The following is a 17,271-nucleotide window of genomic DNA, read 5'->3' on the forward strand; positions in this document are numbered from 1 at the left end:
TGAAATCTCAATGTTGTTTTGATTTAATATTTGACAAGGGATCCAAAAGCACAAAAGAAGAAAGACAGCATCTGCAACAAACAGTGCTGGCAGAGTTGTCTATACACATGCAGAAAACTGAAGCTAGATGCTTATGTATCACTCTGTACCAGAATCAATTCTAAATGGTTCAAAGACCTACATGTAAGGCCAGATACTATGAAAATATTATAGGAAATGGTAGGGGAAACACTAAGGATCCTAAGCACAAGTCAAAACTTCCTAAGATCCAGAATCACAATAAATCAAAGAAAGACTGGATCAATGTAATTGCATCAAACTGAAGAGGTTCTGGATGACAAAGGACATAGCTAGCGAGATAAATAGAAAGCTCACAGAACAGGAGAATATATTTATTAGATATGCATCAGACAAGGGCCTCATATCTAAAATATACATAAAGCTCAAAAATTAAACTTCCCCCCAAACAAATCCAACAACAACCTAGTTAATAAATGGGTTAAAGACTTAGACTACTTTGAAGAATGGACAATAGACACAAGAAGAATTGTTCAACAACTCTAGCTATAAAAGAAATGCAGGGGCTGGGAAGATGGCTCAGTGGTAGAGCGCTTGCCTTGCATGCCTAAGGCCCTGGGTTGGATTCCTCAGCACCACATAAGCAAAAAGAAAAAAGCTGGAGTGGCGCTGTGGCTCAAGTGGTAGAGTGCTAGCCTTGAGCTGAAAAGCTGAGGGACAGCGCCCAGGCCCAGAGTTCAGGCCCCACTACGGGACCCAAAAAAAAAAAAAAAAGAAATGCATCCCCTCCAGCATCTGTTGTTATTAGAGTTCTTGATTGTAGCCAATGGAATTCTATGCCTCCATTAGAAAGAATGACATGATTGTCCCATTTGTTAGGAAATGGAAAGACTTGGAAAAAATGATATTAAGTGAAGTAAGCTAGGCCCAAAGAAACATAGGTCCCATAGTTTCCCTTATTTGCAATTACTAGTATATGTCTGAGACAAGCAGAAATGGTCAGATAAGTTGATGTTAGGTGAAATGAACCCCAAGATAAGGACTCAAATGGTTTTTATTTCTTGTGATTGTTTCTAACATATTTATAAGATGATTTCTTTGTTGTTTTGTATGTCCTTCCCCCACAGTTTAAGCCCTGTTGCAGAGGAAGGGAAAAAACCAATTGTTTAAATAGGGATACAGGTGGACCATTGCAACAATGAGATGTACAAGATGTTACGTAGAAAAATGAACTTTACAACTTTGGCAGGGAGAGGGAGGAAGTGGGAGATGGGAAGGGATGGTAAGGAGAAACAAAGGAGAGGCAACAATACTTGATAACAAATGTACGCATTTCCTTGCCCATGTAATTGTAACTTCTCTGTATGGTATTTTCACAATAAAAAAATTCAAAAAAAGAAATGCAAATCAAAACAACACTGAGATTTCTTCTCACCCCAGTTAGGTTCAGTTTCTAACTCAGGGGCAAATACGGCTTAGTGGACATGGACATCCATTGAGGTGGAAATTAGACTTAATTTGAATTAACTTCAAAATCTGGTCACCCAGAAAAGAAGATGGAATCTTGAACAACTCCATGGCAAGTAATACCATTCTAATCTTTAATTCAGATGGAATGTTAATGTATCAGATTATAGGACCTGTATCTACCCCTTGTTTTTCCTCTCTTTCAATGAAAAATGAGCCAGAATGCCTGGATATGTCAACCATTGATATATACTTAACTGCATGATGCTTATCATGTAAAAAAACAAAACATGAAATGTTGAATGTAAAACATTTTGGTCTGTTCATACGTTCCTTGCTATTTTGGCCTCAGCTTCTGATATATGTGTGATAAGTAATATTAATATAATATGCTAAAATACCCATATAATACACAAATATTTTGTATAATACATTACATATGATACAAAATGTACTATAAAGTAATAATAAATATAAACAGCTGGCATTATCCAATAGAATATCAAGATAGTTACTTTACGACATAAAATTCTCAGTGCTATTGGGTCTGACAGTATTCCAATGAAGATCTCCTCAGGAATGGGAAGTTTTACAAGTTTCAAAACTTCCATAACTTCCCGAGTGATTTCCCCACTGTTCTAACTAAGCACTTTGGTCGTTTTCATTGCAACAATAGAAGATAGGGTTTGTGAATGGGCACACTTTCAGAGGGTTATGCACCTTCATCTTCCATCTTAGGAGGTCTCAGCTCTGATCTATTTTTTATGAGCTCTTACTGTTTTATGGCTTTCAAAATTTGTGCTTTTAATCTCAAACATCTCAAAAATTCCAAATTGTGGAATTGCAGAATCCTTCAACTTTCCTACCCATCAAACTTCTTTACTGGGGCTGAGTCTTTGACTCAGTGGAAGAGCACTTTACCTGGCAAGTGCAAAGCCTGAGTTTAGTACGCAGATCTGGAGAGAAAAAAACCCACAAAAATTTATTGTAATGAAGATTATATTGTATTCTAGTTCAGAAAGCCTGTTAATCTGATTGTTTAATTCAATGAGAAAATGTAAATCAATTACTCAAACATACTATTGCTAATAGGAAAGGAAAAAAACCTTCATAGTTTTTGTGCATGTTTCTGTTAAACATAATTAATATTTGGCTTTGTCAAGGTAGAAAGAATTCAACTCAGTAACAGTGTGGCTTTCAGTGGTCACAATGTAACTATGTGATAAATAGTATGTGATAAATAAATGTAAGATAAATACTTTGCATAGAAAATATGTCAATTTAATTATACAAAAATATTAACAGTAATTGTCTTTAGGTTTTCTGAATATAGGCTTATTTTTCTTCATTGTGTTTTTCTGAATGGTATAAATTTTGTAATAAAGGTGTGTCATAGTGTTAATGAACATTTTGTGAATCTGATAAATTGCATTTCTCAGTCTTTATTTATTTATTCATGTAGTTTGTTACTTGCCAACAGAAGCACTACAGAAAGTTGGACAAATAATGACATTTATAGAGAAGTCACTTCAAAAACGTAATCTGTGTGATACTATTTATTCCTTTATTATTGCATTTACAAATTATATTTTCATTGAATAATCCAACTTTAAATTTTGCAATCCTGTTACTGTAGACATTTGACCTTTTGTTTTCAGTGCTTTTGGCAGAAATCTCACATTAAGTTATTTTTGGAGTACAGTTTCATTTAACAACCTGTACTTACCCTGCATTTACTTCTTTCATGTTTAGACCTCTGGAAGGGATAATTCCTCTGTGGAGGAGTAAATAACCCACTTTGATAGAAGGAAAGAGAATGGAAATGTGAAAACTTGGTAAAAGTAGGAGGTAGGGGACACCAACAGCTTATTTGGAGATTGTATGAATCCTATATGTTTAAGAATTCTCATAAGGTGATTCATAAGGCAAGTGTGTTCACTTCTAGGTGTGTGGTCAGATCATATTATGCAGAGTTGTATCTCACCTCTTCACCAAGATTCAGCATCTGCTTTGGATTTAACAGGTTCAGCTAGCCTAATAAAGTCCCCACTTTCAGGAGTTTACTAACCATTTAGAGTGATGTCCATCTAAATAGTCCAGAATTATCGTCAGTTATTTCAGGGATCAAACTGGCAATCCTTCAGTGTGAAAACACATCAAATTCTAACTGAAGGTAAATACAGCATATTGTAGTCAGTACTTCACAGACACTCATCAGCTATGGTGATATACTACAGGAAGGCTTACAAGTAATTAAATTTGAATGACAAGCCAAAGTTTGCAAAGGAAGAGAGAGGGAAGAAAGATAATTAAAGTAAAACTTTGCATAGACCAACTATGTTGTCGATAGCTCTAGACTATTTTTATTACAAGTTACTTTAAATAGTTTTACAAAGGAGTTACTATTCAACAAGTCAGTTTATAAATATATTATATCTTGGTCAGTGTCATTCCTTTAATTATTCTTCCTGATCTCTACCAACCCTATCTTTCCCCTTAATTGCTTTAATTTTTAGGATATGAGTTCAATTTTATTATTTTATTCTCTCCATTATTCCTCTCTTCATTATTCTACTTACCCCTTTCCCCTGACCCCATCTGCTTACCTCTCCAGATCTGTTTTCTGGTAATCCTTTTGCTGGATTGTGAGTTAGCCTTTCTAAGGAGTTAGACTGAGTTCTCCTCTGAAAATACCATATTTTGGTTAATACATTTGTGTGCACTTTCATGCGACTTTCAACTGCTTACTGTACATTTATAAATCAGTTTTAGCTTTCACTAATAAGAGAAAAACCTTTTCCCTTTGTCCATAACTCCAAACTGTTAACCTTCTACAACACTAAATTGAGACTTTACCAAATGTCAATCCTTCAAGCCTGGCCTTCCTTTCCCTATTTGGATCCCCCTTGTGTTTGCCTTATTGATCTTGCTAAGAATTCCAGTACTATATTGAAGACGAAAGAAATGGTTTTATCTTTTCACCATTAAGTATAATTTTGGCTATAGGTTTGTCATCTATGGCCTTTATTATACTGAGGAATGTTCCATGGTTCTTAGCTTCTCCAGAGCTTTAATCATCTATTTCTGCATCTGTTGAGGTAATCATGTGGTTCTTGTTCTTGCTCCTGTTGATGTATTGAATTACCTTAACTGACTTACACATATTGAACTAGCTTTGCAATGCTGGAATGAATCCTGTTTGATCATAATGTAGGATTCTTTTTGGTTAGTTGTGGAATTTGGTGGACCAGAATTTTAGAAGAAATTTTACATCTGTGTTCATTAAAGAGATGAGTATATAGTTTTCTTTCTTTGATGAGTACCTATCTGCTTTGAGGATGAGGGTTATGCTAGCTTAATAGAATGGGCTCTGTTTCTGAGCTTTTCTTGGATGGGAGGCCTTTTATTGCCATTTCTATTTCATTACTTGTTATGGGTTTGTTTCGGTATGTAAATATTCACTAGAAAATTTTCCATTTCTTTCAGATTCTCCAATTTGTTAGCATAAAAGTCTGCAAAGTATTCCCTTATAATGTTCTGAATCTTACTTGTTTCTGTTGTGATGGTACCATTTTCATCTCTAATTTTATTTATTTGGATGTGTTCTCTTTTTTTTTTTTTTGGTTGAATTTGCTAAGGGTCTGTCAATTTTGCTAATTTATTCAAAGAACCAAATCTTTGTTTTGTTGTTTCTTTCTTTGTTATTTTTAGTCTCTAATTCATTTATTTCTGACTTAATTCTGATTATTTTTGTCTATTGGTTTGGGATTTGGCTTGTTTCCTTTTATCAAGAAGCTTAAGGTACATCATTAAATTGTTGATTGGAGATTTCTCCAACTTGTTGATGTAGGCACTTTGAGCTATAAATTTTCCTTTAAGTACTCTCTTTGTCCCAGAGGAGCTGGTATTTTGAGTGCTCATTTTTGTGAAACTCCATAAACTTTGAATTTCCATTCTGATCCCTCTGGTGACTTACTGGTGATTCCAACAATATGTTGTTCAGTCTCCATGAGTTAGAGACTTTTCTGTGATAGCTTATGGTGTTGAGCTCTAATTTTACTCTGTTGTTGTGGTCTGACAAAATGCAGGGAATAATTTCAACTTTTCTGAATTTTCACATATTTGCTTTGTTACTTAAAACATGATCTATTTTGGACACTGTTCCATGAGCTTCTGAGAAGACTGTATATAATGATGCTGCTGGGTGAAATGTTCTGTAGATGTCTGTTAAGTCTAGTTGGTCAATGCAAGTATGTAGGTCTGAGGTTTCTCTGTTGAGTTTTTGCCAGGATGATATATCCATAAGTGACAATGATGTGTTGAAGTCACCTACAATCAATGTGTTTGGATATATGTGTATTTTAGGATAAGTAGCGTTTGTTTGATGAAGTTTGCTGCTTCTTCATTTGGTGTATAGATATTTATAATTGTTATATCCTCCTGTATTAGCTATCCCTTTATTAGTATGTACTGTTCTTCTTTGTCTTTTTTCACTAATTTTAATTTGAAGTGTAGTTTATCTGATATTGGTATTGCTACTCCAGCCTGTTTATGGGAGTCATTGGCTTGAAAGGTTTTATTCCAGCTTTTCACTTTTAGAATATGTTTGTTTTTGTGGGCAAGATGTGTCTCTTGAAAATAGAAGATGGATGGTTCTTGTGTTTTTTCATTTTGTCAACTCAATTTTTAAAAAGTGTATCATAAATGTGATATACAGAGAGTTTACTGTTGCATAAGTCAGGTAATGAGTACATTTACTTTTGAACAGTGTCACCCCCTCCCTTGTTATCTCCCAGTTTCCCCCCTCCCAGCTCTCCTCCTCATCTCAAGTTGTATATTTCATTTCCAACATAGTGCATAGCTATTGAGCCCTTGATATCTTCTACTAAGACTGTCTTCCTTTGGTCTCACTATGTGAATGTTTAGAGTGCTATTTAATTAATCACGTCCAAGAGTAATTATTTGTCTTTTACTATCCATTGGGTTTACTTGGAGACTTATAGGCACATTCTAATTATTACAATTAGGGAAAACATGTGGCCTATGTTTCGTTGGGTCTGGTTTATTTCACTTAGTATAATTTTTTCTAAGTCAAGACTTTCTATGTTTTTTTTCTTTCCTTCCTTATAATTGGTCATCAATTTCTTTATTGAAATTTTCTTTTAGGTCTTGTATGGATTTCCATATTTCCTTGATTTGTTTATCTGTATCTTCTTTCATATCCTTTAGCTGAGTGATTATTTTTTTTTCATTGGACTCCCTTTCCTTCTCTTGGAGTTTATTTCACTTTCTGTTTGTGGACTTCATAATTCCTCTAACAATCTTTGGTTATTTGCATCATGGTTATGCATAACCTTGTGTAGGTATTCTATCCTTTTCTTAAAAAAATTATCAGCAGTGCTTTTAAAGCGTTTTGAGTACTATCTTCTAGATCCTTCATTGTCTGCCCTATTGCCTGGTTATTTTCTGTGAGAGCTAAGCTTCCTTGACCTGCTATTTTTCTTGTGTTCTATGGTTTGTTGGTTCCTGATGATGCTTTGGACTGCTACAGTGTAGTGAGTTGTCTCTGTGTCTGACTGTGACAGGCTTGACTGTGGGCTCCCATTCCTGCTTTTTCCCATGTGGGCTCTTCAAATTCTGCAGTGAAGATACATGCAAAGCCCAAGACTCAGCGCTGCCACCGCTGCTGCCAGCACTGCTTCCCTACAGGGCACTGTATTCTTATGCAAGAGCGTATGATTTTCTTTTTGGTGTTCATCTCTGTATACCTTACTTGGTATGACTCTAGATGTAGAGTGCCTGATGAGACCTTAACAATCTATTTCTTCAGAGAGAGCTTAGGGTTTTTTTTTTTTTTTTAATTGTGAAAATACTGTACAGAGGGGTTACAATTACATGGGCAAGATAATGAGTACATTTCATATCAAGCATTGTAGCCTCCTCCTTTGTTTCCCCTTCCCATCTCTTCCCATCCTCCCCCCCCCACCACCAAAGTTGTAAAGTTCGTTTTTCGACATAAGGACTTGTACATCTCATTGTTGCAATGGGTCCACCTGTATCCCCATTTAAACGATTTGTTTTTGCCCTTCCCCTCCACAAATTATACCGACATCAAATACAGTCAAAGCAGGGGTTATACCATGGGGGAGGGACATACAAAGCAACAAAGAAATAATCTTATAAATGTGTTAGAAACAATCGCATGAAAGAAAAAAGCATTTAAATAAATATCTTAGGGTTCATTTCCCTACTATCAACGTATCTGACCTTTTCTGCTTGACTTAGGTTGTTTCTTATTCTCTTTCTATCATCTCCCTCCCAATTACTGTATTTTTCTTATGATTACAAATTATCTGAGTATATTTTTAGAGTGTTTACTTGGTCAATAAATACTGTAGCTGTAGATAATAATACTTTATTTATTTATTTATTTTTTGGTGGGAGAAATGTATATTTATAATTTGCCAGCTTGATTCAGTTTAGATGATTCCAATTTTGTTGGCAACATCTAAAGCATCGTAATCAGGAGCCAATCGAACATATGCCTTCTTCTCTCCATCAGGGTATTGACCTTAGCCACATCAATGTCATAGAGCTTCTTCACAGCCTGTTTGATCTGATACTTGTTGGCCTTACCATCCACAGTGAACACAAGTGTGTTGTTGTCTTCTATTTTCTTCATGGCTGACTCAGTGGTCAGGGGGAACTTGATGATAGCATAGTGGTCAAGCTTGTTTCTCCTTGGAGCACTCTTCCGAGGGTATTTGGGCTGTCTTCGGAGACGTAGCGTCTTGGGCCGCCGGAAGGTGGGTGAAGTGCGCATCTTCTTCTTTTTGTGGCTGTGGACACCTTTCAGCACTGCCTTCTTGGCCTTCAAAGCCTTTTCCTTGGCTTCGGCTTTAGGAGGGGCAGGAGCTCCCTTCTTCGCTTTCGGCGCCATCTTGGTGAAAAGGCGATAATAATACTTTAAACATTTTACAATATTTTCCAATGAACTCAAATGATTATATATAATCTATTAAAAATAGACAGCAAAATTTGTGTTATTGATCCAGTTAGAAATTTTACTATCATATTACTAAAAGCTTATTCATATTTCCATGGGACAATAAAATAATGTTCTAATTCATTTAATAGCTTCATAAGAAACTTTTCATCATGAAGAATTTTAAAATAGTTGGAATACAATTCTTATTTTAAAAACCATGTAAAACATTTGAATTCTCTCTGGCTACTTTGAATCTCAATATGTTTGATTTAAAATAAGAAAGGTCTTAATTTCTTTGTTGATGAAAGTTGTAATCTAAAGCAGTACCTAAGTGACTTAAAGCCCAGCCCACCCAGTCACTGTAATTATTTCAAAGCAAAGAGATCTTTTAATTTTTTTCTTCTTCCCCTGAGTATTTTTTGATCAAGTTTTAGACGCAAGCTGGTATAGTTAATGCTTTCGAGGCTTTTTTTAATAACTAAAGGGCAATCTTGGAAGTGAGAAAAATAATTTAGGATGAATTTAAAGGAATAAATAATAAATAGATTTGGGAGGAAAATCTTAATGAAAATGGAAAGTTACAAAGACAATCTGCAGATAGCTTTGGGAAGATAATGGCCAGAAATTCATTTCCTGTTGTATTTGGGACATAGAAAGTTTTAGTACTCTGAACAGAGTAAATTGAGTAGTTGGTAAAGGTATGTGAGACAGAAAGCATTAAACAATGAATAGATAGTGACTAAGTAAATATAGTGAACTTTGACATCTTTTTAACCTATTTGTAAATTAAAAAATAATATCCTTGACATAATGATATTAAGTTACTAGATTTGCAAAGCAAATGTGTCATTTCTGCATATTTTTCATTTTAACTTGACAATTTTGAACAGTTGTAATAGATTTCTTATTTCTTCTTGCAATATCAATTTCAGTCTAAGATTTTTTTAAACTGCAAATTTCCCTATTCACATTACAAGAAGTATTTTAAGATATTAATTTAAAGGGATTTTTTTTATCATAACATACATATTAACTCTTGCTACACTGCATTCATTTGCATTATATTTGTAATTGGCAATTATTTTTCTTTTATCACATAGCTATTTTTAAAGGAAAATAGTTTTTATTTAGGAAATGGTGGGGAATTACTGGGCAGAAATGAAATATGTACTTTTCTATTATATCTGAAAGAAAACAGGTCAAGGTTTTTAAATTTAACTATGCATAATACATCACTTATTTTCTTGCATGTGGCACCAGCAACAACACATCATGAGCCAAGCCTAGCACTCATTTAAATGCAACCTCAGAGTCACACTGCATGCTACAAATATCTGGGAGCTGTGTGATTAGTTAACATCTCGTGCATAACCCTTAAAATTATAGCGAGTTCTCAGGAGATAATTAGTATACCCTGTTTCTGTAATAAAATTAACTGTGCTTTACCAATGACTCTCAGGAATAGTAGCAGGAAAATGCTTTGAAATCAGATACATTTAAGAATTCAGAAGACAAATTGGGAGCAAACAATACTGTAAAATATTGATTTCTCCTAATACAAATGAACTCTAAGGTAGCAGTAAAGTGAGGCTGCTGAAGGTTGAGTATGTTAGTCAGTGCCACAAAGCTCCCCCAGACAGTTTTATGCTTTATGATCTACAATGAGGAGAAAGCTGAAAACAGATATTGTTAGACTTTTACATAGAAGAGAAACCTCACAGCTAACAAATACTTTTAAGTTCACAAAAGTTCATTCAAATCAGAAAGAAGAAGGGTTTTCAGAGAAAACATGCTTGGGTTTTGCTTCTTTGCTATGTCTTGAGAACAGAGACAGTCTGCTTATCAGAGTTTCAGTAAGAGTTGTGGTAATACTTCAAAAGCTAAAGACTGCGTTGACAATTAACCTGCCATTCTTTTTTTTGGGGGGGGAGGATTTGGTCCTGGAGCCTGAACTCTGGGCCTGGGCACTGTCCCTCAGCTCTTCAGCTCAAGTTTAGCGCTCTACCACTTGAGCCACAGCACCACTTCCAGCTTTTTTCTTTTTGCTCATGTGGTGCTGAGGAATCGAACCCAGGGCCTCAGGCATGCAAGGCAAGCGCTCTACCACTGAGCCACCTTCCCAGCTCATAACCTGCCATTCTTTTTTTTTCTAGCATCTTCAAAATCTCATGGTCCAGAAAGTATGCAAAAATGACAGCAATATCAACATAAACAAAGTTGGTGTCTATGTCATGCTGTGTAGATGAACATGAGAATCATGAGAGGAAAGGAAGACCTCTTCTTGCATATCTAGGAGATCTACCTTACTCAAGAATTTGTGGCTTCTCTTTTTTTCCCCATGTTAAATTTACTGAAGAAAGAATAGTCATGGCACATTTGTGAATTAAAGATGTGATGTGAAGTAATGATTCCTGGTTTAGTTTCTTATTTTTCTACATCAGTAACACAAACTCACTATAGTGTTTTATAGCATTGAAAGGGCGAATAAAATTTACACTTAATGTTATAACACACTTAATAGTGTGCTATCCACCCACAACAAATAAGAAAATACACAACTCTAACCTGAGGGCTCTAGTAATATCAGAAAATAAAGCTATCACCGAGATAAACTGCTGAAGTTGCTCAGAGGATAACATTATCATGCACGTTTATAAACCATGTGGTTTGTAATTAAATATCTGCTGTTATGGATTATTCTCATCCTTCCAAAAAGGATTGAGGATTACATTATCATTAAATACTAATCCAATATTTAAAATAACATTAAAAATTGTACATAGGTAAGGAAAAAGAAAGTAGAACTCTACTCTACCCCAAAATAATTGTAGTAGAATATAATTGTAAGCTTCATAAAAATAAAGGCAAAAGCCGAAGTTATCAACTAGGGACATTCCCATATTATTATTTACTAACCCTGAAGGAAATATTTGGACAAATTTTAAAGAACAATGTAGTAGACAGTGTTTGATAGTGGTTTCGCATTGCTATATAGGATCCACTATTAGTAAAAGAAAAAGCAAATAAATGAAAATTAGCTTAGTTAAGATCAGTTAGAACTTTCTAGTGATAACGTTTAATGGAAGGAGAGATAGTTGCAATTTTTGAGCAGTTTTGGTACAAAGCTTTCTCCAGAAAATGAGGGCAGGGGTAACACTGTTCAAAAGAAATCTATGCATTACCTGACTTATGTAACTGTAACCTTTCTGAATATCACCTTTACAATAAAAAGCTTTCTCCAAACTTGTCAAATAATTTGTTTCATTATGACATTAATTTCAGTCACACAAATTACACATAAAAAGACTGCTAAGTATTTTCTCCAAGTATTAATTTATGTAAGGCTTTATTCTACTTGAGACTACTAGTGAAATAATTCGCATGCAGATGTGTTATTTGTTGTATAATTATGGTGATAAGATACCACAATGTTTTTTTTGCTCCTCTTATTTGTAAATGTACTTCCTTGGAATAATTTTGGCCGTGTCATGTTGTTATTCTCGATCCTTCAATTATATGTAACCTATATTTATCAATCAAAAGATAAAATGCAACTTCTCAAAGTAATTAATATTCCATGTACCTTCTTGAAAAATATTTTATATATTCTAGACTTGAGAATTTTAGATAATAATTATTCTTAAATTGTGGAGGTCAATATGCATATTGTTTCAAGTAGGCCACCCACTTTTACAAAGAGAAATAGTATGTGACATAATTTTATTCTCACTTTGGATCTGTGCAAGTGTTATAGATAGTTCTCTGTTAAAATTTCCAGAATTCAGTTTCATGTGATAGGAAGATAATGTCTTGATGATATAAAAGATGATTCATTAGATGAGTTCAAAAGGTTCCTTCACTTAGCTATAAAAGAATGCCATGGTGAAGCCTCTTTGTACTGTTAGCATAGACTATGAACAGAGAGAAGGACAAGAGTGTAAAACAGATCCTGTCTCCAGAAAATGGGTGCTATTAGGAGTAGGGAACATGAACAAAAGAGTGAAGGAGGGTATTCACGGCCAAAGTATTTGTGTACATATGTGAAATGGAACAATTTCTTATTGAGAGTGGCATGGTAAGGGTAGAACTAGAGTAACAGAGTGTTTAAGTCTAATCAAGGTACATTGGATGTATACATGGGCATGTTAAAGTGATCTCCCCTGAAACTAATTAATGCTACTAAAATACAGGTAACAAATTAAAATTTACAAAAATTTCTAATGGAAGTTTCCTCAATGATTGAAATAAAATCCAATTTTATTTAAAACTAAAAGATAAATAACAAGAACCAGTTTTCTATATCTTAGTGACAAGTTTGTTTTTCCTGACTAAATGTGAAAACTAATTAGGTAAAATTTTTTAGTATATTATATCTTGACATATGGGTTTATTCATTTATATATTTATTTACTCTAAGTAATGATTTTCACCTTTCTACACATAGTGGTTAACGCTCCCATAAGATGGTTGTCCATTGTGTTCAGTGTGTTTGTTGCTTCCCAAGTATAGTTGTGTAATATGATTAAGGGCCTATGAAAGTATGTTTGCTCCTGGCTGCTGTGGATAAGAGATCAAAAGCTGCAAGAAGCTAAACAAGCATTGCTTATAACAGCATAGAGACTAGGATGTGGATTCTATCAGAAGGCAATTCTTGAGCCTCTCAATTATTAATTAAGGCAGTAAGTTGATAATGTAAGAAGAAATCACTGGAAGCTACGTTGGTCCCATTCACATGGAATTTGTCAGTAGAAAGAAATGTAACTCCCTGAATGTCAGTAAGTCTGAATCTAGGATGGAAGGCCGAAGGTTCCAAGTATCTCAGCTCTGGACTTTGAGAGCCGTGGGCAGTACTTAGCAGTGAGTGGGCTAGCTCTCAGTTTGGAGCACCTGGACCCTCAGATCTTAATGTAACAACTCCTCCCAGGTGGGGTTGGTATTTTGATGCCTTCCTGAAATATTCAGAGGCTGGGGTTTATAACTCATCCAGGCTGGGAAGCCTCCCTTTGCCTCCCTTCGCCCACCCAGCTCTCTTCTATCACTGTACCAGCATTATAGGCAGGTGGCCTGAAGTAGTTTACCTGTAGCTAATCCATGGCATAAGAGGCATGAAACAATTGTCATGTGCTGGAGATTAAAATGGGGGTTCTGATGGTGCAGAACATAATGCATGAGTCAGTTTGGAAATGTTAGCTGAATGTGTTTAAAGGCTGGTATAAATGGGACCTATGTGTGATATGACCAGGTCAGATGGGATTAGTAATTTGACAAGGGCTAGCAGTCAGAGGTGATGGAATCAAACATTTATTTTTATCTCACTGGGGGTAATTTAGTATTAGCCTTTTATCTTACTAAATGTAGCCCATTGAGTGTATTTTTAGGTTCATTGAAATTGAATTTGAACCATACGGCAAAATAAAATCTATTATGAAAATTACTATCAGGTATAAAAAAATTCTTTGTATTTTACTTCCTAAGAAATTATAATAATAAGATGAAGATTATCATGGTACTATGGTGTACAATGAGAAGCCATATATTGCATTCAATTCTGAGAGAAGAAACTAATCTTAGGACATAGGAAAACAAAATTTCCTTTCATACATTCAATACGGGAAATAGCAACAACAGCTATCAAATAGATGTACAGACATTAGAAATTTGGTATTTTTTTGATAGTATAATAATGATGGTGATGATGATGATGATGATGATGATGATGATGATGATGATGATGATGATGATGATGATGTTTTCAGGTCCTGGGGCTTGAACTCACAGCCCAGGCACTTTCCTGAACTTTTTTCCCCCCTCAAGGCTTGACATCTACCATTTGGTCATGGATATACTTCTGCCTTTTTGTGGTTAATTGAAAGAAAGAATCTCATGGACTTTGCTGTCTGGGGTGGTTTTGAATTTCAATTCTCAGATCTTAGCCTTTTGAGTAGCTAGTATTACAGATGTAAGCCACTGGCACCCAGCTGGTATTCTTATTTTTTAACTATGGAATGGTAGAGCATGAAAATACTTGAAATTACCTTGAAATTCTCAGGTTTACAGGTACGAAAAGGAAGGCTCAGAAACAAAAAAAATCATTCTCTAAGATTAGTTTTCATAATATTATTACTCTGAGTGCCTCACATTCTAGTTTGCTTCTCACAGCTTCTACCAGGATCAGTCACTTTCTAGGCTAAAAGCAGCAACATTTACACTCGTGTGGAATGAAAAGATAGTCCCTAATGAGTCTTTAAAGAGTACAAAACAGCATTAATTACAACTATAATAGTTGACGGAAAACTTGGATTCAATCCTTTTTCTGCCATTTACTATCTGTGTGCAAGTCTCTAAGTCTTGTTAAAATGAGAGAGCTGAAGAATAATTTGTCTGTATCTCATTATTTTTATTTTGAGAAGAGCATATAATGAAATACATTTTTGTATGCATTGACAATGTGTACCATAGAGAATTTTAGAATATAGTCTTAAAACTGACTGGATATCCAATAATCTTTGTTGGTTACTTAAGCAGATTGATTATTCCCTTTCTCCAAATATAAAGAATTGCTTGACATTCTGGCCCAAATACTATGTTAACAAATAAATATGTCAACACTTTGAATGGAATGCTTTTAGAGGAGAAACAGTGACACATGGGAGGAAAGTAGAATCAATGGTATTTTACCTTGTCACCAGCTTTTCATGTTTTGAAGTTCAAGTCAGGTACATAGTTTAATTAAAATTCTCAGCTCATGGGTTTTAAAGTATATTATGATATTGTTACCTTATAAATGAAGCTTAAAGGTTAAAATCTTCTATGAGTCAATACATATATTTTTTACAAAATTAAAAATTTGGCAACATTATCCGTGTGTTTTAACTATCTTTGTTGAAAAATGAATGCCTGCCAAATTCTTCGTCATTTTTTTAAACATCTAAAAGTTGGACATGAATTCTTTCCTCAGAATTCTTACTTCAGTAAGTATATTGTTAATCTCTTATTTTTAATGTAATTAAAAAAGATACCCATGATCATTATGTACCTGTTATATATTTTCTTGACTATTACTCCATGAGAAATAATACACACAACACGTTAGCTTTTAGATAACTATGCTTAGTAACAATTCTGTAATATATATAACTAGAAAACCATGAAAAATTCATAGACTTAGTATAGAAAGAAAATCAGATCAAGCATCTGTAAGGTAATACTATTGCATTTTTGTTGCCCAAAAGAACTAAAATTCACAATCTTTATTGGCAGGAAAGACTCATTAATCATGATGGAATGCTACTATTAATTAATATTAATCATTGTTAATGATTATTTAAAGAGAAGTCCTAATTTTTACACAGTGGAACAAAATTGAGGGACATTCCTTTCCAACTCCCCGGTAAAATGAATAGAAATTTTAAACATTCAGTCTAGTTCACTCCAATAGTTATTAATAGGTATTTGTGAATCTGAAGTCGTTTATCATTTCCTATGTAGACTTAACACAAGATTTCTATTTTGTGTTTGTTTGGAACTATTTTGTTTATTTTTATTAATATATATATTTCTTGTAAAGATACTTTTCAGAGGGGTTACAGTTACGTGAATAAGGTAATGAGTACATTTCCTATTGAGCATTGCTACCCTCTCCTTTGTTTTTCCCCTGCCATCCCTTCCTTTTCTACCTCCCCAACTCCTCCTTTCTCCACCCCCTGAAGTTGTAAATTTCTTTCAACATAGTGTCTTGTACATCTCATTGTTACAATGGGTCAATCTGTATCCTTGTTTCAGCATTTTCTTATTTCACTTCTCCTCTCCAAATTAGAAAAAAAATTTTATACAAGATGCAGGGCACCAGAATCAAATACAGTGAAAACGGGTTATACAATGGGGTAGAGCATTCAAAAGAAACAAAAAAAATTACATAGTTCATTATAGATACATTAAAAACAAGAGCAAGAAGATAAAACCTCTTGTATTCCTATCTTGGGTTTCATTTCACTTAGAATCATCTTATATGGTCATATGCACATAGCTTTTGACCTTTTCTGCTTGTCCTAGGCATATACTAGGTTATTGCAAATAAGAGAAACCATGAGACCTATGTTTCTTTGGGCCTGGCTTACTTCACTTAATGTAATTTTTTCCAAGTCTTTCCATTTCCTAACAAATGGGACAGTGTTATTTTTTGATAAAGAAAATATAAATTTAAAATATTGTATAGAAATATGACAGCTTCCTAACTATTCTACTATTGAGAATTACATTGTCCTCTACCCCCAAACTAAGAAAAGTTTTTATGCAGATGTGTCTCAGAGTACCTAGTAAGAGGCTGGGGTCTGTCAGGTTCTAGAGGAGTTCAAAGGGTGAAGCCACCAGTAGGAGAGTGAGAGTGGCAGGAAGATGGAGGCATAATATTCTTTACCAGGTAGAAATAAGCCATACGATTGCTTTCCTAAAAACAGAAAAGAAAGAAATTTAAAAAAAGAGAATCACAGATCTTCCCCGAGGTCTAAGAAGTTTTTGACCCTTAAACCTCACGTTGCCCAGTCATCAATTTTCCTGGTCAGTTATTGAACTGCAAGACAGACCCACTTCCTGAACTTGCCATTATACATTGTTTGGAAAAATTTCCATATGCTTTGCATCATTAGGCCTATTTCACAGACCCTGACACAAATGAATCATTTTTCCATCTTTAAGTAGTCATAAGAAGAAAAATGGATTGACAGTGTGTTCTGACCCCGGAACACCACCAGCCAGAGTTAGAAAGCAAGGCACTGTCCATTATTAAAAAATAATCAAAT

The 17,271-nt window shown here is 34.5% G+C and overlaps 1 protein-coding gene across 1 annotated transcript; it reads right to left on the minus strand.

Moving 5' to 3' along the window:
- Positions 1-7,978: 7,978 nt before the first annotated feature.
- LOC122121559 (60S ribosomal protein L23a-like) lies at positions 7,979-8,435 on the minus strand. The gene has a single exon (XM_042695809.1). It carries the CDS (start codon positions 8,423-8,425, stop codon positions 7,994-7,996), a length of 432 nt encoding a protein of 143 aa, XP_042551743.1. The 5' UTR covers positions 8,426-8,435; the 3' UTR covers positions 7,979-7,993.
- Positions 8,436-17,271: the final 8,836 nt, after the last annotated feature.

Source organism: Dipodomys spectabilis, unplaced genomic scaffold (assembly GCF_019054845.1).
Source record: "Dipodomys spectabilis isolate Male_0828 unplaced genomic scaffold, ASM1905484v1 ptg000190l, whole genome shotgun sequence".
Taxonomy (NCBI): Eukaryota; Metazoa; Chordata; class Mammalia; order Rodentia; family Heteromyidae; genus Dipodomys; species Dipodomys spectabilis.

What these genes read in the sequence shown, in the direction of transcription:
- LOC122121559 (XM_042695809.1), bottom strand. Translation starts at nt 8,425, where the DNA reads ATGGCGCCGAAAGCGAAGAAGGGAGCTCCTGCCCCTCCTAAAGCCGAA.